Source organism: Micropterus salmoides, unplaced genomic scaffold (genome assembly GCF_014851395.1).
Source record: "Micropterus salmoides isolate LMB-PRFRI ecotype aquatic unplaced genomic scaffold, ASM1485139v1 Ms_hic_scaffold_19, whole genome shotgun sequence".
Lineage (NCBI taxonomy): Eukaryota > Metazoa > Chordata > Actinopteri > Centrarchiformes > Centrarchidae > Micropterus > Micropterus salmoides.
The window spans coordinates 20,802,331-20,824,313 of record NW_024041039.1 but is presented as its reverse complement, the minus strand read 5'-3'; the positions used below and the strand labels follow the sequence as shown (position 1 = coordinate 20,824,313).

Genomic DNA, 21,983 nt, shown 5'->3' with positions numbered 1-21,983 from the left:
CTTCATGACTCATCACTTAGTGCATTCCGATGACTCAATGCATGAATCATCTCAGTATCACTACTATTGCAAAAAGAAGTTTGTGGGAGTTTAAATTATAAGTCATGTTAATGATGATACTGTATGTGAGAAACAAAGAGCCAACAAGCGTGTTTTACAATGCTTTGAGAAAAAAAAATAAACAAAGAGTTCACCCTCAGCTGTTTCTTCAGCCAGAGTTGGGATCATACTGCCACCTTCTGGATTAAAGCTTGTGAACTTGAAAGATGAAAACACTTCTACATACGTACTTTCTTGTCGAGAAATATGTGGTAGAAAGTTATGATCAGAAAAGAATTGATTGATGAATTGATTCTGTATCTTGATGAATGTCTAATTTGTGCATTAACATGGTTAGTTGGCTTGAGAGGGCCTCGTTGTCTTTGGCAGGGCTTATGTGAGCAAGCTCCAGGGTGCCCGGAGGTAACGACAAGGTTTTGACCTTGTTGATGTTCCAGAGTAAAGCACACATTGTTGGCACGCCTGTCTGTTGCCGTGAAGATAAAAGATTCTGTATAATGTAGAATAGAGGTTTTCAAAGTGTGAGGCGGCCCTCCCTTGTGAAGCTTTGTCTGAGGGGAGGCCCACAGTCGCAGACTTTGAAAACCCCTGCTGTATGACATACTGTATAAAGCTGAGTGACTAAATGTTACTTTAGGTTTTTTGGTATCTGGTGTCCATACACACACGCTGTTCCAAGATCTTCTCTGTCGACAGATTTGTGTTATATGTTATTATTAAATTTATTAAATGTATATACGTTTAGGTCAGAACAACTGAGGCTCATCGAGTCTATTCTTATATTCATCAAAGTGAAGACAGACCAGAGTACAAGGTTTTCCACATCAACATATTTGTTTGTGTAATACAACTTTGCCCTATTACCACCAGATTATGTTTCTTTTTACTCATCTTGCTGTTTTGTTTCTTTTCGTTTTGTTTATCTGTGCAAGTTATGCAACTATTTGATTGTTTTTTTTTCACCTTATCGATGGTTTTAGGTCTTTTTATGCTGATGTTAATATGTGTGACTGTCTTCTATGCTGCCACCCTGAAGCATGTGTGGAAGTTTGAAGGTTACCCTCAGTCCAGTCTCTAAATTTAAAGTTGTCCCAGTTTTACGGGCACAGGTAAACCACCACAGATATGGAAAAAATAAAAAGAGAATGTTTTTTTATAATAATTCCGTTTGAACTGATAAATACAAATATATAGTTCTTATAGCCAATTTTTAAAGAAGCTTCTTAAGTGTTTCACAGTTACAAATGACAGAAATGTTCATAGGCTACAGAAAATCCACAACAAAAAGCTGACCTACAGAGACCTATTCTATGTCCGTGAAAAGACGAAGAAGAATTAAAAGTAGTGTAAAAGTGTTTAAAAGCAGCTTACTCTCTACTAAAGGCCATATACCGTGTCATTACATGGGACCATTTCAATAACGTAGGCCTAAGGGAGTGGCATCTCACTTCCTGTATCTCAGGTGAGTCACCTGGGCAATGTCGTCAGTTTCTTAGGTAGTAGGCTCCTCGTCGACATCAGTCGGTTAAATCTCTTGTGAGCGTTTCAGAGTTATTAACATTCAGACCCGTGGAAGTAATTGTGGACGTTTTTCACTATTTCTGGATGCGTTAACAAAACGACAGGAGCTTGTTTCACGCAAGTTAACTGAAGCTTGATCTGTGAGCAGGCGCGGTGCTGTTTTGCCCCACTGCGGCCTAAACACACCTTGAGGAAGCTGACTTTTTTTATTCATATAAGAAGGGGTGTTTTTATTCTATACTCAAATTCCCGTGGTTACAAGTGGTCTCTGGCTTTTATTTGTGTGGAAATCTTTACGGGAGTTTGAAAATGAATTCACTCCGTAAAGAAAGGACGGGAGCGCCTGCGCTCCTGCTCCTAATTTTACTTCTTGGATCCACTTCTGGCCAGGAGACTGGTGAGCAATGCTTAGCCCGATTGAAGAAAGGTCGGGAGGATTTTATTCTCGAAGCCGATGAATCTGTGAAACACGGAGCGACGTTCATTTCGTCGCCGCAACTGAATCGATATAAGGACTGCTTGAGCGCCTGCTGCAAGGAGCCGAAATGCAATGTCGCCTTCATGGAGAGAGGAGACGAAGAAGGCCTGATCAACACCTGCTTTCTGTTTGATTGTCTCTACAAAAAGAAATACGTCTGCCGCTTTGTCAGGAAGACGGGATACATGAATTACATCCTGGACACCGTTTATGAGAGTTCTCTTAAAGAGGATGCTCCTCCAAGTAAGACCAAAACTTTTAGGCTATAGCAAACTAAAGAACCAAGAAAGATATTCATTTGCATGGCAGTGTTATAACAAAAACAAACATCATGTAGAGATGCAGTTTTGGCCCCCTGTTGATAAAACTGTCATAAGGGATCCTTTAGGATCACAGTGGTGAGTCATACGTTTGTTATGTTTCTGTAGAACTGAACTACTATATGTTATGGATGAAGATTTTACATCAGAGAGGGATCCACCTTCATTGAATTCTTCCTTTTGGCTAACATCTGCTAAGAGAAATGTTTCCCTCCACATGAGCCCCCTTTAAAAACCAAATGTCTATGTGCACATACCAGTTAAATAGCCTACATCGTTTTGGCTCATTTACTCAGGAAATATCTATTTTTGTGTGCTCAAAGAATTTCTTTCAGTGGTTTGTGTTAAAACACAGTTTGACATGTGAGGCCACAGAGTTTGGGCCGAAACCCCTCACTTCAGCATGTTCACGCACGCCAGGCCATTATGCCCCTGGTTCAGGTTTCTGTTTCTACCTCCGCAAGTGCACAAGTTACTGTAGAACTCGTCTATATGTGATTACACACATGACATTGAAACCACTGCCTCTCTCCAGATGAATCTGACCGTCCACCAGTGGCCAATGGAGGACAGGACCTGGTGATCCAGCCTCAGGAGAGCGTGGTACTCAATGGCATAGGGAGCAAAGATGACAATGGGATTGAATCCTACCTGTGGAAAATGCTCACTCCATATCCTTATGCTGTCATTGAGGTGAGAAAAGAGACTGCAATGCAAAAAAAAATGCAATCCCACATCTGTGTCTGATATTGCCTTTTTAAATGTCCACTGTAATGTTATTTATTTGTACCTGTCACTTCCTTAAAAATCTATTTGAGGATAATAGGAAAACACTGTCTTTCTGTGCCCTGTAGAAAACCACCTTTAAAGACCAGATTATGGTGTCCAATTTGACATCTGGGATATACAAGTTCCAGCTGACTGTAACCGACACCATAGGCCAATCAGACTCAACCAAGGTTACCATCCTGGTCCTTACCCCTGAGCAGTCTGAGCGTGAGTATCTAGACTGGGGAAGACGATGGCTAAAACCTCAACGTGATCTGCACATATTCATTTATACAAGACATCTGTTTTATTCAGTGTTTCTTGGGATGCATGGGAAACATTTTCATCCTGTAGACTATGACATTAATATCTCACTGCCAATCAGAGCTTGTAAATTTAAAAGTAATATCAAAAGTGGGTAATGCGGTTTTGTTTCTATGCAAATACAGACTTTTGGGGGGCATTTGGCAGAAGAGTTTCAGTGGTAAACATGAGTCGACACTTCTTTTGGCTTATCCAAAATCACCTGCCTTGTATTTAATGTTGGGACAAGAGGAGGAGGATGCCCATTGAATTTTAAATGTTTTAAGCACATAATTAAATTCCATAAATCTCCCATTTATTCTTGTTCTAAGGAATGTAACTCGTTGTTTGGTATTTGTCACAGGGGTGAGCAGTTTCATTTTGGTTGTGATCAAACCTGTCAGGGCACGCTCGCCTATTTTCTGTCAGCTGAATGACGAAACAGCATGAAGACAGACATAAAAGCTTACTTTATAAGAGGATTAGAACAGATTCAGCTCTTGTAATGGTGGAACTGTTGGTAGCAAAAACTGAAATATAGAACACATTGTTTCTTTAGTATGGAGCAAGTTGTTTCTATGTTAATGAACAGCGGTCTGTTTAATCACGTGAAGTATCCATGCCACTTCCCTTGAAACACGACACAGAAAGCTGCAGTTATGCTTTCTTTGCATGATAATGTTTGCAGTTTCTTGAGAAAACCGGAAATGAGCAGTGCGTTCAGTGGGTTTTTTTTCTTACTGCCTCAGCTGAGAGTCTACCACTCTTTCCACCCCCGACTCAGCGAAACCTGTCAATCTGGTTTCATCATGTGTTACACAAACAAGACGACGAGTGTCTTCCACGATCTTCGTCTGTATTGATTAAAAGTAATTTACCTTTATAAGTGCTTTATATTGCTCAGGGCTGTATTTAGAGGTTGTTTGTTGATTGTAGACTGAAGGACAAGAAAAGACTTTTAACCATTCTGTGGCTCAGTTACTCATTAACATCTTGCGTCCTGAATAGTGTTAGGAATGTGCTTCAGTGGATTATGCATGGGGTTGGTAGTGACTCAGTCAATGCTGCTACATTTACACAATGACTGGACCCATTCATGAATGACAGTCAGACATGATTACATAAGATGACAAATCTGTGCTGTAGGCTGCATGAGAACTCAGGTGATAGAATAGTTATCATTAACCAAATGCAGTCATCCTGCATCGTCTTTTCTAACCTCACTTCAATCGAAACATGCTGTCTCTTTGTCTCAGTTGCAGTTCTCTATACAGGAAAACCACATGTGCAATTATGTGTCTGCGTAGGACAAACGACAAAAGAAAATCCCACCAACTCTGGTTTCAGATACAAGACAAATCTTTTAAGGGTTATTCAAACTGGTTTAACGATTTGAAACAACATTACAAGTGTTGCATTGTATTTTAGGACATAAGAAAACTTTTGATCTTTCAAGATTTTACCCTCAGTAAGCCTTGGCGGGAGAGTTAGTGCTATTTCATACTTAACTGAGCAATGTTTGTCGCACCACACACCATGTATGTGAAAGTGTAGGGAGAAAATACAAATAATTTACATAATAATTAACTCTCAAACTTCTCACAGTGGTGGAAGTGTTGTGAGCTTTTTGAGCAAAAAAGTGAATGTCCCCTTCAAAGTCACAAAGAAATGGCATTTTGATGGGTTGTTGTGCTTTGTTTCAACATGATGTTGGAACAAAATGCACACTAGGGTTGTTAAAACATTGAAAATGTTCTTATTCCTTTCCCACAAATTTCAGACTTTGTTTAAAATGAATAGATTCTTGCCAGTGGGACACAGCAGTTATTTCCACTGTGATAGTATTACTAGTGAGATTTGATATGTATTTAATACTGGCACACGACGAAGTAACCACAGAATTTTAGGGAGCATAAGCAAAACACGACTGTGTAATTGAGAATCAAACCTAATCCCCTATTTTGTGTCCCACCAGACCACTGCATGGCTCCAAAGAAGGTTGGGCCGTGCCGCAGTGCTTTCCCTCGATGGCATTACAATGCTGCCTCCGAGAAGTGTGAGCAGTTCACCTGGGGGGGCTGCAGGGAGAATCTTAACAACTACATCACCAAGGATGAATGCGTCAGTGCCTGCCATGTCTCAGGTATCTGTGCTTTTATACTTGAATTGATATGGTGTCGTGTTTTGTTTGTTTTTGTGACTTTGTTGTTGGTGTTTTAAATTATGACCTTTTTTAATTCGAAGGATTTATGTTACAAAATGTTTGGGTGTAAGTTTCATACTTTATTTCTTTTATCCTGGTGGTTTGTTTTATTTATTTTTGTCTTTGAGGTTCTTTACATAAAGCTGCTTTACAGAAGTTTAGATGGTAAGAGAGAGAGACAGATATTCTTTTAATGTAAATCTAGTAAAGTCTTTAGCCTGTTAGTTACAGTTGGTGCAGATCTGAGTTCTCCTGGCAGTTGATTCCAGCAGTAAACGGCAAAATAACTAAATGCATCTTTGCCATGTTTTGTTCGGACTCTGGGAACAGTTAGCTGACCTGACCAAAGAGCCCTGGGGGGTTCATATGGAAGAAGTAGGTCAGGAGTGTATTTAGGCTCAAGCTATGACATGATTTATAGACAACCAGCAGTAACTTAGAGTCAGAGACCTGAGAATTGGTGTATTGTGTTCAGCTATCTTGGCGTTAGTTGCGGCATACTGAATGAGCATTTCTAAAAGCATTGCTATGTTGTTTTAGGTGACAATAGGCTGTCTTTTTCATTGATTTGATATGACTTAAAATTGAGATCTGAATCAATAATAACATGTTAACAATAACAAGTTTTTTGGGGGGGGGCGTTGCCAAAGTCAGAAATGTTGTAATCACATTTGGCTTTAACATCTGCAATTAACTAACTTTTTTTATTCAGAGAAAACCTGAGGAGTAGGAGTAGGAGTAGGAGTAGGAGTAGGAGTAGGAGTAGGAGTAGGAAATGCTTTCTTGTCTAGAGAAAGTCATGCCTGTAATGTCAAGGTAAATATGTTGCTACAGCTAGGAGACGGTTAGCTTAACTTAGCACATGAAGAAAGGAAACCGGGGGAAACCGCTAGCCTGGCTCTGTCTGAAGGTTATAAATCTCCCTACCAGAACCTCTAGAAGTCGTTAATGAACAAATTTATATCTCACTTGTTTAATCTGTAGAAAAACAACACATTTTGGTTTTATGGGGGGTTATTTGCCTCCACTAGATGCATGGTGAAACATTTGCTTGGTAAACATGTCATTTTTAACAAATTATTGAATTTTGATTTAGTTTTTTTGTTTGTTGATTTTCTTTCAGACAAAGCAGGTAAAGCTGGTAGAGGTTTGCCAGTTCCTGCGCCTCAAGGTAGGTTCATTCGGCTAATTGATAATAGGCATAATATGTATTTTATCTTCTGACACCATTTCCTCTACTACACTAAACAGCTGATAATCGTCTCAATCATAATATTTATTTTTAATGAGTAGTAAGCAAATGGTGAAAACTTACATGTGCAAATTATGCATATCAACTGGTCTGGGTGTGAATGTGAGTGATTCTAAGAAAAAAAACAATCCTGCCCTTCTTAGAGTTTAAATACTACTGTTAACATATAAAGAAGGCAACAACAGGTCACAGCAATGTTGTTTACCAAATGTGTGTTTAGTTAGACCTGGAATAACAGATTTTTGGGGGGGGGCCGAGGCGGAGCAGCAGATTCGGGTGATAATTTCCGGGAGGTTCATCCCTACGAGTAACCCCTTGTTTCACAACATTTTTGCATTGTTTTCACATTTAATACATCGTTATTATAAAGATCTCAGTATAGCTGCTTAAAAGCAGCAGCCCTGATGCACTACAAGTGACAATTCCCTCTGTGTTTGTGTGCCACAGGAGAAAAATGTGATGCTCCGTGTACCACAGATCAATTCACCTGTGCAAATGGCTGCTGTTTGGATCCAGGCCTGGAGTGTGACTCAACCCCACAATGTAGTGATGGCTCAGATGAGAAGAACTGCGAGGACTGTGAGCAATGACTATGCAAACTATGCAGGCTTCATTTTCAAACAGCCTCATGGAATTATAAATGCAGCAATGATATGACACTGATAAAATGTTTCCTTGAAAGACATGCTCACTTGAATTATGTCCTTTCTACTTGTTAGTGAACAACACATTTCAGATTCTGATACAGATTCCAGTGGATGAACAAAAAGGTAATTTGAACTGTGCGTTCGAAGCCTTTGGGCATAATGATTTTTGTCATTTAAAATTTGTTGTAATTGTAAAAAATGCTCTTGCCATCTGTTAATACTCCACAACCTACTATCCCACCCAGTCTGCTCTTTTATTGTCATTCACAGTGCGCTGCACAGAGCATCCTCAGACAGGAGACTGCAGGAATAGTATTAGCAAGTGGTACTACAATCCCCTCCAGGAGAAGTGCTTCCGCTTCCACTACGGTGGCTGCCAAGGAAATGAGAACAGATTTGACACTAAGGAGGACTGTATTGCAGTTTGTAGGGGGGTAACAGGTGGGTTGTTATTAATGTTAAGTAGGCATTTTACAGATATTTCAACATCCTATGTGTACCACTAAGATATACATTGCACAAAATCACACACTGGTGAGAGCCCTCCCATGAGGCACATGAAGAGGGTATGTTTTCACAACAGTCATTCTCCAACCATTCATTTTACACGCATACATTTTTTATGGTATTTTACTTTTTGTTGATGTAGATGGTTTTGTTTGGGTCAGCATTCTTGTCTGCAGTTTAAGTGGAGCCTACTCTTTCTACTGCCTCAGGCTGTTTTCTCAGATTGTTTTCTAATCAACTGACACCTGCACTGGCCCAGGGGTAATGGTTGACAGCCTAGACAAAAACTGTCAACAGGGTGAAACGTTAATTTGAACTCTGAATTATTGATTTCCCAGGAAGTTCTGCTTATTGGGTATTGTCAAAAACTAATATGAAATGACTACAAACGTTTTAAACTGGTTTTATTTAAGTGAAATTGCTTCATGGAGATGATATGGCAAGGAAATGTACTGAAAAATGAATACTTATTTAATCAGTGTTTTTATATAACCAAAATAAAAATGACTTAATGTAATGGGAAAGGAGTTGCTTGCCATGATGAACCTACAGAAAATAAAAATCTGACTCTGCAGCTTCCCCCAGCTCTGCTGAGAGTTTTAGTGTCTTTTAATTCATTGTTTTGGTTTAATGGCCCGCAGCTTAACTGTGTGATTCGCTCTCACCGCTCTCATCTGCAGCGTTGTCAGTCACAGCAGGCAGCTGTTTTCAGCAAAAAGCAGTGATAAAACATTTAACCAGGCAGCCGGAATATTTTCCTCAAGAGTTGGTGGGGACGGCTCCAAATGCGTGCTAACATTGCTCCGTGAGTGTTGGATGTATAAATAGGCAGCAGTTTGCCAGCAAGTTCACCGTATCAACTTAAAGAGAACACCACTGATTTTACACATACAGTCTCTTTACAGGTCTCGGGGGAGTAATACTACTACTACTACTACTACTACCAACAACAATTACTGCATATGTTGGAATAAAAGTTAGAAAAACTGGGGGTGTGGAGTTAGCAAGAAGTGAGTTAAACTGACCTCTGTAGCCCGCTCCTCATCTCTGCTAGAGGCTTTAGGCTACATTACCCGATGTACTCTCTGCGGTGACATTGCATTGTGGTTGCCAGGTTTTGACATGGAGTTATTGCAGATTTAATTTACCTTCATTGTGCAGATTTATGTTTAGTGAATCCTTTTCATGTTATGTGCGAAGATGTAGATTGTACCACGTAAAAATTCAAAAATCATAGGATTTATTTATTTTTCTTTATTTCAGAAAACGATGTATTTTCAAGAAAGGGTGAATATGAAGCCAGTGTGTCTGAAAGCCAGACAGGTATGGTATTACCCTTCATTTTTTCACTCTACTATAGTGAATCTACTATAATAAAAGAAAGTTAAAATTACACCTACCTACCAGCTTCGCATCCTTTCATGTAGTGTCTGTGACTGACCAACCACTAAGCTCACTTTTAAATTGTTTTTTCATTTATTTGACAGGTACTATAGTGATTGCTGCCCTCCTGGGTGTAGCTATCTTCATCCTACTGTGCATCCTGGTGTACTGCCTCATGAAAGGAAAGAAGAAGTCTTCACAACACCAACGTTTGCCCGTCAACAACGTCCCAGTCACCTTTGAGGACAGAGAGCGTCTGGTCTACAATAGCACCACCAAGCCCATCTGACCCAGCAGTCCTCACCTTTGACCCCTTGTTCCTGGAAATGAATGACGCTGATTCTGAGGCTGTGTCGTACACTGAGCATACTCAGATTGATGAGAGAGAAAGTTTGAATGCTGGCAGAGATCTGTTTTCATTTTGTCCATATATGGATGAATTTTTAAGGGTGAGATGTGACTTTAAGCTTGTTTTTAGTGCAGTGGTCTGTTCGTATGAGTTGTTGGATATCAGTGTGTACTCAGGTTAAAAGGGCTTTTCATTAGCGCGGAGGTAGATTACCACTGGATATCTACTTTGTTTTACTTGCTTCCATTAAATTATCTGATTGTCAGTGAACAGCTGTTTTTGAAACACTTTTAATGTCAGACCCTTAATTGTCAGTAGGTCCACATTGGTCTGCTACTTCAAAGTAAGAGTCTAGATTCCTCTGTGTCTTCTTAAAATGGACCTCTGGGAAATTTAGTGTATATTTAATGTTATATTGTAATACTTTCAACTCAGCAAGTCCTGTCAGGCCAGCTTCTTTATTCTGTCAGATTTGTTTTTATCCTGTTTTATACACCGTTGTTGCAATAGATTACACATACATGTTTAATGTTGTACATAATCTTAGAATTTTGAGAAAGTAATATTTTACTTGAAGGTTTTTTTGTCAGTGATTTTTCACAAGTGGTTTTTAGAACAAGCATGAAGCATACATTAAATAATGCTTATTGGTACCTCCTTATGAAGCAGCATTGCTGTTGAATATTCCAAATTGTAAACATATCAAGTTTGTACATATGACGTGGAATAGGTTTCTGTAACTTTAGCAGGATCATCATGTTTATACTGAATAAAAATATCAAATGGTACTTGGGAGATTTTGGAAGTTGTTTTTATTGATGTAACTGTTAACCAATGCACTACTGTCTTGCGTCATGAGACACACTTTAGTTATTGATGCTACAAGTGAAATGACTATTTCATGCTGCTAAAACGGCTATGTGCTCATTCCATTCTCAAGTGCAATTTCACTTTTTACATTTGGTTATTTAATGTTTAAAGTTTTTTTTCCAAGGTTCCTTATCTTAAACTATGCACATGTTCATTTATTGCATTTTGCTGTTCTGAAACTTCAGTTTCCTTGTGTGTGGGATCAGCAAATTTATCAGTTTTAATCATAGATGGACGATTTAAATAGTAATTTAGGCATATACTTTTACCTATAAGTCATTATGTTTGCATTCAAACAAAATGTGACACGGTTCAAGGGCATGTGTTTGGAAAAATGGCTCTATAGCGCTCCCTACAAGATTTCTGTGTGTTTCTCTTGGACCCATATGCAAAATCCAACAGGAAGTCCACCATATTGCATCGAATGTCTGATTTTACATTTTTTATAGGCTCGTACATTGACGAACTTGTCCTAGAGCTTTAACCCGACTTCAAACGTGGGCAGTGCGACCATAAATGCCTTGCAATATTAAATTGCGAAGCTTTTTTTTGATTGATCAAAAGGGTGTCCATGGCCTGGTGTTCAATTTTGATGATTCGCAATGAAAAGGAAGTAGCATGTAAATGGACTAGACATGGTCAGATCTGTCCCAAAATCACATGTCAACCCCTAAGAGACTTAGGACAATCACACATCATATAGCAGGATGTGTGCTTCTGCAGGAAAGCCATAATGCTTTAATGATGTTACATTGTGAAAATTCTGAGTTCTTATCAAATGCTGTCATCCTGGTGAGTAATTACTCGCCATGAAACAGGAAGCTGTTTTTTAAGAGCTGTACCTTTAAACCCACGGAAATTCAGCCACGTTGAATTAAAGTAGTAACTTACACATCAACCACACAACTTCAGCAATTTTCCACACATCACCTGTATGATATGTGCAGTGTTAACTTATAGCACGACCCATTATTCAACGGCTGTGCTTAACCTTGCGGAAATGACAGATGCAGGACACCCCAACTTGAAGGAAGTGGTACCACGCGACAGCTGCACGGGTACGGCACACCCCGACGAGCGAGAGGTGTTCGGGCCCGCTCATCGCTGCTTGCAGCTTTAATTTAATCTGTTATCTAAATTCAACATAAAGAGCACACCCTGACAATTTTTGAGCTTGTGATGCCTTTCAGCCTCTGTTAAACTGTTACTTTCAAACAACTGATGTTGTCAGTTTTTGTGTGAGACCGACTAAGAGATAAGAGAAACAAATGTCTCTGCTAACAGTTAGATGTCTCTGTCTCTGACAGTGACATCTAGTGGCAGTTAGGTGATCACTACAGAACACAGCTACTGGGTTTAGACCATAGGTTTAGACTAATCCACAGGTGCAGTTTGAACTGCAGACTCAATGGGGTCTAAACCATGTTTATTCCAGACATGTTAACCTGTCTTACGCCTTAAACCACATTCCCATAGGGACCATATCCACTGTGGTCTTGTATTATGTTGATTTACAACAGTACAACATATTAGGCCTATATCTTTTATAGAGCTTTATTCTGAATAAGGAATAGTCCTCCACTGTACTGCCTTGAGACTTTAGTCTTAAGGTTTTGACAATATAGTTACTGAAACGTTTCCTACGTGACACAGTTATTACCAGCAGATGGCGACATTGGTTTATTAGACAATCTACTCAGATTAATATTGGCTACACAAACTCTTTCTTTTATTCTAAAATATTTGTCTTATTCAGAATCATTAGGATGCATCTCTTGCTTTGTAACATATATTTAAGACAATAAAGATGCACATTGTGGCATAATGGAGCAAGTTCAGTCTAAGGCCTCTGTATGCATAACAATAAGCGCTGCATTTTCACACTGTGCTGACTCTTTCAGTAAAGTCGTCCAGCATATTGTTTTCTTCACAGCATGTATGGGGTTCTTGAGATAATCTCCTGGGGGGCATGGCCGAGAGGGCGTTGTGCAAAGCAAAAGCGCCTCTCTCTATTTAAGGGTAACATAAATTAGCACTCACCCAATTGATTCACTGAAGCCATCTTTTGTGAGCCGCCCCCAGTGATCTGACCTGACCGACATAAAAGTAACGTAAATGGCGGGTTAAAATGTGTTGTCTTTTTCACAAGCCTGTCATTGGTATCTTTTATTTTATAACTTTTATCTCTCTCTCTCTCTCTCTCTCTCTCTCTCTCTCTCTCTCTCTCTATATATATATATATATATATATATTACTAAGATACTTTTGAATTTAAAAGATACTTTTGTGGGAAAACTATCTCATACTGACATAAATTACCAAACTATGCAGGCCAGATGTTAAGATGTGGGAAAACCTCTTGACAGTCACCAAAACAGACACTGGGCTGTCAAAAACAGGCGGCCCTTTGTTACATTCACTTGCTCCTCGTAAATTAGATACACTTAAGACAGGTGGCCTTTCATAGATATTAGGCTATTCCTGCTTTTCACAAAAACTTTAAAAAATTAAGGAAGCTACAGCTTTTAGGTTCTCTTTTTTTTAACGTTTATGTACTGTTGGGAAGTGACAACTGTAAACAAAACAACAAAATGCATCCTACAACAACAGCAGTTTTTCTGTGACCAGTAGCTATTCCACTTAAGGTCAAGCAGTAACAGTCACTAAAATTTCAATCTCCAATCGACATTAAGCCGAACCAAAGGAGAGTCACATTGTATGTTCACGTGCGTTCACTACCAATTCGTAGCTATATTTCCGACACGTCTTGAATGCGGCACGAGTTCTTCGCAGACCTTCAAAGATGCAGCAGTGTTTGGACGCAGTACGAGTTGAAGACCTGCGCTGGGATGTGTGTGTGTGTGTGTCTGTGTGTGTGTGTGTGTCTGAGCGACTTATAACCATGTGAAAAGAAGAAACTAAGTATCGGAATAACTTTAAGATTTTCAGCAAGAAGAAACTTCAGAGAAAGCTTTTCCTGAGGATAATAACGATAGTCGTTGGAAGGAGAGAAGTTGACGAATTCGGTACGGGAACTATTTTTTATCACTTTGACTTACCAAATTGAGCTAACTCAACATTAGCTAGGATGCCAGTTAACAACATGTCAAAGGGTTTCTCTTCTGTGGTTGTCATGTCTGTATTAAGAGGGTGTTTTTGAGGGCTGTTGAACAACACCGGGCATTTTATTAGCTTTTGTAAAAAGCAGAGTGAGAGATTAAGTTGACCTTTGCACAATTTCAGCCAGTGTCAAAGTTACAAAACATCTACAGGCGTGTGTTTCTGCCCATGAATTTAACACATCCCGTGAGGATGAGCTCACCCGCCTTTGACGCTGCATTACTTACACACAGATTTTAGGTGCATTTATGCTTCATATAATTTCACAACCTCAAAGCTACAAGAACTTGAGGCTGGAGTTTCAGTCAGATGAGCAATGTTTATCTTTGGGCAGAAACACTTTCAGTTGAGTGAACTTTGATCAGCTGCGGGAGTCTTTTTTTGTCTGTCTTTTTATACAGGATGAGACTTTTCCAAATGAGACTTAACTTGTGACACAAACTAACCTCCATGCTACAGTTGAATCATTTGCCACTTCCCCTTTTTCCTGCATCCCATTCCCCCCTGTGGTGCCCATACTTGGCCCCAGCAAACCTAATTGTTTTTTCTAATGAGCACCCTGTTGAGGCACAGTGAGGTTTGAAATGCAGGCTGAGGCCAATGACTTCCCCCACCAGCTGTTAAAGAAGAATGGGACAAAATCAATCAGTTACTAGTGAAAAGTTCAATTTTACCCCTTTGACCTCACTTGACCTTTCAGACAATAACATCTCAACTTCATCTCAGATAAATGTTGCCTGACTGAGATGGACAGCGCTCTCTTCCAGGTGGTCCAGACAGGAAACTGCCCAAGTGTGTCTTGGATCTCAGAGTTGGTGCTTTATTCCTTCCTCCCAAGTCTTGGAATGCTGCAGCTGCAGAATGTAAGGGTGGTTTCAAGAGACCTTGTAACATTAAAATAAACCTACATCAGGGTCATCTTCTTTGTTAGTTAGTGGTTCAATGCTTATTTGATGCTGATAGACCTGGGATAGACCTGGATCTCATCAGACCATGACGTTCTGCATTTGCAAATTTCAGCTGGGACTGTGAGAGTTAAAGGTCTTTGTGTTTGTTTGACAGCGAAGAGTGTTTGCCTTAAATGATTTAGCAATCCAGACGCCCACGGGACGTCCGACTCTGTGTTTTTGTTGTTATGATGTTGACAAGGCCCCATGAAGGCACGAGGGAGCCGTTTAGGTGCAGATGTGGTGTTAGGCACCTTTAAATGGGAACACTCCAATTCTATTTGAAGACTTGTCGTTTCATTTTACCCGGCAGCCTTCCAGTGCAAATACTGCAGGGCAGTATGGAGGACAACTTACCCTCTGGTTGTCTATCATTTATAACTTTAAAGAACTGGAAGTCTTCGCTTGTTATCTGCGAATTAGGATGGCAGTTGCCAACTTCACTTGCCAGGTATGCATTCTGTGGTTATAGGTCATTGATGGGGAGGTGAAAATTGCTATTTCTCTTTTTTCAGCACAGCAGGGAGCGATTATTCTTCCATTAAGTGCAATTTTGGCCGGGGTGTAAATGCACCATATGGGCAATACTCCTCACACTGCCCTGTGGGTGTTCATTGGGATGGATCACTTATTGGCCACATCTGAGCAGCATGCTCAACATGCAGTGGACTAAAATAAGAGGCTCATATGTTGTGTGTCTGTGGGAAGTCACGGGTTAGGGCGGTGCTTTTGTGGAAGCTGCGGATTTGATTGAGATGAAGAGTGACCGTGAGGGTTTGTTGTTTTCCCCAGTGAATGAAAAGCTGTTAGTCTCTTAAGGCCTGTATGTCAGGGGACAAACTGCAGGAGTAATGTGGGAAAGAGGCCACTCACAGAAAGGCTTTTTGTCAGGGGATATTTTATGCTGGGGTCGACAGGGTGAGAGAGAGGTCTCGCAAGATAAACATGGCACCAATGCTGAAATAATAAATAAAGACTTTCTCTCTCAGTTAGCCTGTATAACCCTGGACCACTGCCTGCCTTGCCAGGTTTGCTTTTTATTTGTTCTGAATGTAAATATCCGTCCTGACTGATGGTGTCTTAAAGAATCCCACACCAGTGTGTCTGACTGGAGACATCCCAGTGGGCTTATGTCATACTTCCAGATTCCCATGGGCCTTATTGGGGCAGACGGTGAATGCAATGTGAGGTGCAGCCGGAATTCTCTGAACTATTCTTAGCTTCTCCTCCCATCAACTTGTTCCGCATGAGGAAGAACCCATTTGTGCTGTTATTTGTTGCACAAAAGGGGCGATTATGTTCTCGTTTTTTTGGATTTAGATGCTGGATCCAACCTGTATGTAATCAGTTGGCGGGAGGACAGCTGGTGGATGGGTGTTTGCTTTGGAGACTCCACTGTGACACATCAGGATTTAAATGTAAACACAGTCCATTACTTGGAAGCAATCTTGGCACCCAGTAATGTTTTTTTTGTTGATTAAATCTGATGTCACATTCTCACTGACTTGTCTGTAACCCTTATTTAAGAGACAGAGAAAGTGACATGTCTCCCCAAGAGAAGAAGTCTTGCTTTCCTTTGGCTTCCTCTGTAGACATGTTGAGTGGTTTCACTTCTGTTGTAACCTTGACGGGCTGTCAGTGGTGAAAAATGTTCCTGATAGTAAACCCCCCCCCGAGGACCTTTTCTCTTTAATATGAGACCTGAGATCTTCATTCAAGGTGTTTGTCTGTGCCTATTTTTGGGGCTTTAAACACATTTGTGGTGATGACTCAGTATAAATCTGTTTTTTTATTTGCACGAGTGTTGCATCTTGCCAACATCTGCCCCCCGTAATCATCTGTTTGTTGTGTTTTGAAGAAAAGAATCCAGGCTTTGACTGCCTGGATGAGTGTTAAGCCTGGCGATTAGAGGAACAAGGAATTTTATCAGCCCGTCTGAAGAAGTGATCCATTGCAAGTCTTTCTTTTAATAACCGTCAGATGGGCTCTTGTAGCATCTGTCTTCAGTTAAGGGGCAAGTTGTAGATTCCCATGCAGGAGGTTCATGCTGCGGGTAATTCAGTTGTCAGCTGTGGGAACCAAATGCTCTCCATTTGTGTGAAATGGCAGCTAGTTTAAGCACAGGTGGCCAGCTTGGCATGAATGTTAGCCTGTATGTAGTGTTTTCTTTAGGATTTGAAATGTGGCCGTGCCCCCTCCCTGGGAAAACAAGGATTTGGAGTTGCCATATGTCAGCAAACAGTAGGTGAAAGTTAATGAGTTACTATTGTTGAATTCTGTCCACATGTGTTAAGATTGTGGGTTACACTGCTTCTTGAAATCCTACTAGACATTTTCAAATATTTTCTCCACCAAACCATTTTTTCCACCTTCCGACCGCCTTTAATAAGTAAAGTTAAAACATTTTTAAGACCCAGACGTCCACAGTATTTGTATGTTTTGAACCTATTATTCCTAGTCTAGCCTCTTATTGACCAAACACAGATTAGCATAGATTTGGTCTAAGTGGGGTTAACTAAGATAAAGTCATGGCAGGTGGGATTATCAGAGGATTTTATTAGTTCACTCTTCACTGAGACAAGTTCAAAGCTTGCCCGGCCTCAACATGAATACTACTCTTGCAGGTTGTGCAAACTAACCCATCACTTGAAAATCAATTGGCCAAGCTTGGTCAAAGGCTTTTTGAGGAGGCTTCATTCTTGGATTAAGAATGTGATTGTAGCAGTGCTGAATTGATGGAGCATAAATCTTCTTGTTTTACAGCATTTGTTATTCTCTGAAAGATGCAACAAGATTATTGATTTCAGTCAGATCCATGTTGAAGACAAGTCACAACAGATTCAAATGGTGATGCTGGCTGGATTTGTCAATTTACAGACACAAAGTACATTCTGTGCCTTAAAGTTCCTGAAGCACACTCTGGACATCTATATAATATTAGCCTTCTTTGTCGCTAAACATAAAAAAGTCACCCAGACCACAAATTGAGAAGAAGATTTGTTTTGTTTTTTAATTGAAATAAAATATATACAGTCCCCTCCAAAAGTATAGGAACGGTAAGGCAAATTCCTTTGTTTTTGTTGTTCACTGAAGACATTTGGGTTTAAGATCAAAAGATGAGTATGAGACAAGAGTTCAGAATTTCAGCTCTCATTTCCTGGTATTCACATCTAGATGTGTTAAACAACTTAAAGTTAAACTTAGGACATATCACCGTTTGTATTAGACCACAGCATTCTTAGGTGAGCAGAAGGAATGGAACAAATAATCTTAAAGTAAATAACATTTAATATTTGGTGGTGTAACCCTTGCTTGCAATAACTGCCTCAAGCCTGCGACCCACTGACATCACCAAACTGTTGCTTTCTTCATTTGTGATGCTATCCCAGGCTTTTACCGCAGCTTCTTTCAGTTCTTGTTTGTTTCGGGGTGTTTCTTCCTTCTTAAGGAGGAGGAAGCTCTCTTAAGGAGGTGAAATGCAGCTCTATTGGGTTCAGGTCAGGTGATTGACTTGGCCAGTCTAAAACCTTCCACTTTTCCCCCTGATGAAGTCCTTTGTTTTGCTGGCAGTGTGCTTTGGGTCATTGTCCTGCTGCATGATAAACTTCCTCCCCATTAGTTTCAATGCATTTCTCTGTAAATTGGCAGACAAAATGTTTCTGTACACCTCTGAATTCATTCTGCTGCTACCATCATCAGTTACATCAATAAATATTAATGAGCCTGTTCCTGAAGCAGCCGTGCACGCCCAAGCCATGACATTACCTCCACCATGCTTCACAGATGAGCTTGTGTGCTTCGGATCATAAGCAGTTCCTTTCTTTCTCCACACTTTGGCCTTTCCATCACTTTGGTAGAGATTAATCTTGGTCTCAGCAGTCCATAAGATGGTGTTGTAGAACTTCCGCGGCTCATCTCTGTACTTCTTTGCAACTTTCAATCTGGCCTTCCGATTCTTCCTGCTGATGAGTGGTTTGCATCTTGTGGTATGGCCTCTGTTTCTGCTCCCTGAGTCTTTTTCCAACAGTGGATTGTGATACCTTCACCCCTGCACTGTGGAGGTGGTTGGTGATGTCACTTACTGATGTTTTGGGGGTTTTCTTCACAGCTCTTACGATATTTCTGTCATCAACTACTGTTGTTTTCCATGGCCGACCTGTTCGACATCTGTTGCTCAGTATACCAGAAGTTTCTTTCTTTTTGAGGACACTCAGCACAAATTGTTGTGTTTGCTGTGCCCAATGTTTGTCCAATGGCTCTGGTCGATTTTCCTTCTTTTCTCAGCTTGACAATGGCTTGCTTTTCTCCTATAGACAGCTCTCTGGTCTTCATGTCCTGTCTTTAACAGGAAATGCAGTCTTTATAGGTTTGAACCAAAGATAAAAACTTAGACTAGTCATGCAGAGCTATTTAATGTTTGGACAATCAACCTAAAAGGCAACATCTGGGCAACAAGAAACATCTGTCAGTCACATGTTCCAATAGTTTTGCTCACTTGAAAATGGATGGGTTCAAACAAAGGTTGGTATGTCCTAAGTTGTTTAACACATCTAGATGTGAATACCAGGAAATGAGTGCTGAAATTCTGAACTCTTGTCTCATACTCATATTTTGATCTTAAACCAAAATGTCTTCAGTGAACAACAAAAACAAAGTCTTTACCGTTTCAATACTTTTGGAGGGAACAGTATATTAAAGGTGCCCTATGGAGGTTGTAAACAAAGATTTGTGTTTAATTTAGTTTTACTCAGCAAATTGCATTGTATAAAACATTTGCAATGCATTTTTTTAAAGAATATTTTAAAACCTGGATTGTTTACATATACAGTGTGTTTTCTAGCTTGTATAGTTGGCTTATTGATCCAAAAAATGGATCCTACATTTGATTTTGATAAGATAAATAAGATATTTTCCCCATTTCACTTCTGTTTTGCTGTAGGATGAAATTATAATAGCTTTATGGCTGCTGAAGCAGTAAACAAGTGCTTCTTGAGCTCAGGCTGCAGCTGCATGGACGCTACAGTGAAGCAGTGATCTTAATGTGTGGATCCAGCTCTGTGACTTTTCTCCATGCATTCCTGCACATCTTAATTGGTGAACCTCCTGGCAGTGGGCTTGGTTTGGCCTCAGCTGGCCTGGCTGTCAGCTCGGCACAGTGGCCAGCAAACACGCTAGGAACAATACCCAATCCTAATCCCTGAAGAATTCCCGCTCCTCTGATCTAGCTGGCCCAAGAATGTAATGTTTAAATGGCCGGAGACTCACCAGGAATCACAGGGAGACAAGTTCCCATGCACAGTCTTCCATGTTAATTTGTTGTAAGGAGCCAGAGAGGCAGTGATGTGAGAAACTGGCAGCACAGTGGCTCCGGGGGGGACACACACCTCATCATTAACAACACTGCAGCCTGGCATGAGGGATTATGCCACCAGGGGTGAACCTGTAATGTCACGAGACATTTGCACAGATAATGAGAGACTTGTTTTGATGTGACATGGATTTATTTGTTTATTTCTCAAATGGCAGTCACAGAGGTTCTCATGTCACATCCATAAACGAGTCCTTGGTAGCTGCTAAATCTCTTGAGCGTAAATTCATGTTAAGCCAGACTGTTAGACTGCCCTTTCTCTACTGATTAGCCTGAGTTTATATCACAGTTTCCTCTACCGTGCATACCTCAGCCCCAGCTTTGCTATATAATAGCAAGTGGTTGGCATGAGCCAATACAGAGCAGTGAGCCGGGGAATGGGAAGAATTTCCTTTTTATATAAGACCTGAATAGACAGTAGCAAGTTTACGTTCAGTGAGCAAGGCCAGCAAAGAAAGCATGGGTCAATTTACAAATGAATAAAAAAAACTTTAAAAGACTAACGTAAAGGGAGGGCACTTAAGTTGTTTTTAATGAGAACCCACCAAGAATGATAAACATTGCCATGATGTATGCCCTGACACAAAGTGCTTGGGTTCTGTTTGACCGTTAATGTTTTGTTTTGTCAGTTCTAGGGGCTTGAGTGCCATGCCAGAGGGGTCCCATTCTGCTTTTCACCAGGGCCCAATGGGGGAAGGTAAGATCAGTGCAATTATATTCAGTATTCTCTGGCAATTGCTGCCTATGAATTAAGCAGTCTTATACATAGAGTTTTAATAAGTCGGGTTATTCCTAATGGTATATCTGGTTACCCAGGACAGTGAACTAACATAACACTCAAGTACAGCAGAGGTAAATGGAAAAATGCTGGAAAAGTAAAGGCTTTACTGAACTGAGAGAGCAATGAACTCCCCTCCTACAGTCCAGACTGGCAGAGAGGCTCTTTGTGTGGCTGTGGAGCTCAGCCAACCCCTTTTTATACAGCTGAAAATCCTGAACAGTCGCACATCAAACCAGAATGTGTCAGAATCACAGACAGCCAAGATGGCTGGTGCAGCCAGCGGTGCTGACCTTGCATGCTGAGGGCCACTCAAATTACATATTATTTTAGTGTTCATTATCTTCGGTCACAGAGCAACAGCATTGACACAAGGCCTCATTGTATCTGTTTGCCTGCTCTGTCCTTCAACCCCCCCCCACCGCCCCTGCACCTCCTCTCTTCTCTACTGAACACATTTGACGCTGGGCTTCCACTTTGGCTGAAGAATACCAGTATCTCAATGGTTCCCTTTTTCCTTTGCGCCTGTCCCTTTGGGTCAGCTTTGGCCAGAGGAGGCTTTTGGCTGGAAGAGACGTGTGCCGCCCTCATGAAAATCTGTTTCTCTGTTTCTTCAAAAGGCCACTCTGCAGCGACTGCACGTTCTCACAGCTCATTTTGCAGCTCAGATGTCCAGCGCGAAATCACCTTGGCACGATGGAAAACGCACTTGGAGTTAAAACATTTTCAGACTGATTTAGTTCGTCAGCCAGTTGGCGTTGGCCTAGCACCGATGCTGTGGATGGATGGGTGGTAATTAAGGGGCAGTGCTGCTGGTAATGCGCTATCTGTGTGGGTAATGATTGGATGTGGTTAACAGACAGGGGGAATGCACATGGTGAAAGGAAGCACCATGTCTGGTCAAGTAAAACAATAAAATGGTTGTGGTGACTATCCAGCTCCAATTCCTCTGAAGAGTCAAAGAGTTTTGAAGTGAAAAGAAGCTGTATCGTCTGTATTATCAGACAAAACCAGCATAAAGTAAAGTATTTAAACTCCAAGAGGTACCCAGATATTCTTTTCAGCTGTTGAAAAGAAGTTTCTTTTTTTTTTTTTTTTTTTTTGTCGTT

General features: G+C 40.5%; 2 protein-coding genes across 2 annotated transcripts in view; both read left to right on the top strand.

Moving 5' to 3' along the window:
- Positions 1-1,515: 1,515 nt before the first annotated feature.
- Positions 1,516-10,586, top strand: spint1a (serine peptidase inhibitor, Kunitz type 1 a). Its single transcript, XM_038729306.1, has 10 exons — positions 1,516-2,302; positions 2,915-3,072; positions 3,234-3,375; positions 5,426-5,593; positions 6,777-6,824; positions 7,353-7,484; positions 7,625-7,675; positions 7,823-7,993; positions 9,323-9,382; positions 9,547-10,586. The coding sequence occupies exons 1-10, from the start codon at positions 1,891-1,893 to the stop codon at positions 9,729-9,731; spliced, it is 1,527 nt and encodes a 508-aa protein (XP_038585234.1). The 5' UTR covers positions 1,516-1,890; the 3' UTR covers positions 9,732-10,586.
- A 2,857-nt stretch (positions 10,587-13,443) lies between these two features.
- The window catches only part of LOC119910091 (pleckstrin homology domain-containing family G member 3), a 31,718-nt gene continuing 23,178 nt past the window's right edge, over positions 13,444-21,983 (top strand). The window contains 2 exon segments of the mRNA XM_038728475.1: positions 13,444-13,687; positions 20,726-20,793. Of these exon segments, the coding sequence (XP_038584403.1) occupies positions 20,745-20,793 (49 nt within the window). The 5' untranslated portion in view covers positions 13,444-13,687; positions 20,726-20,744.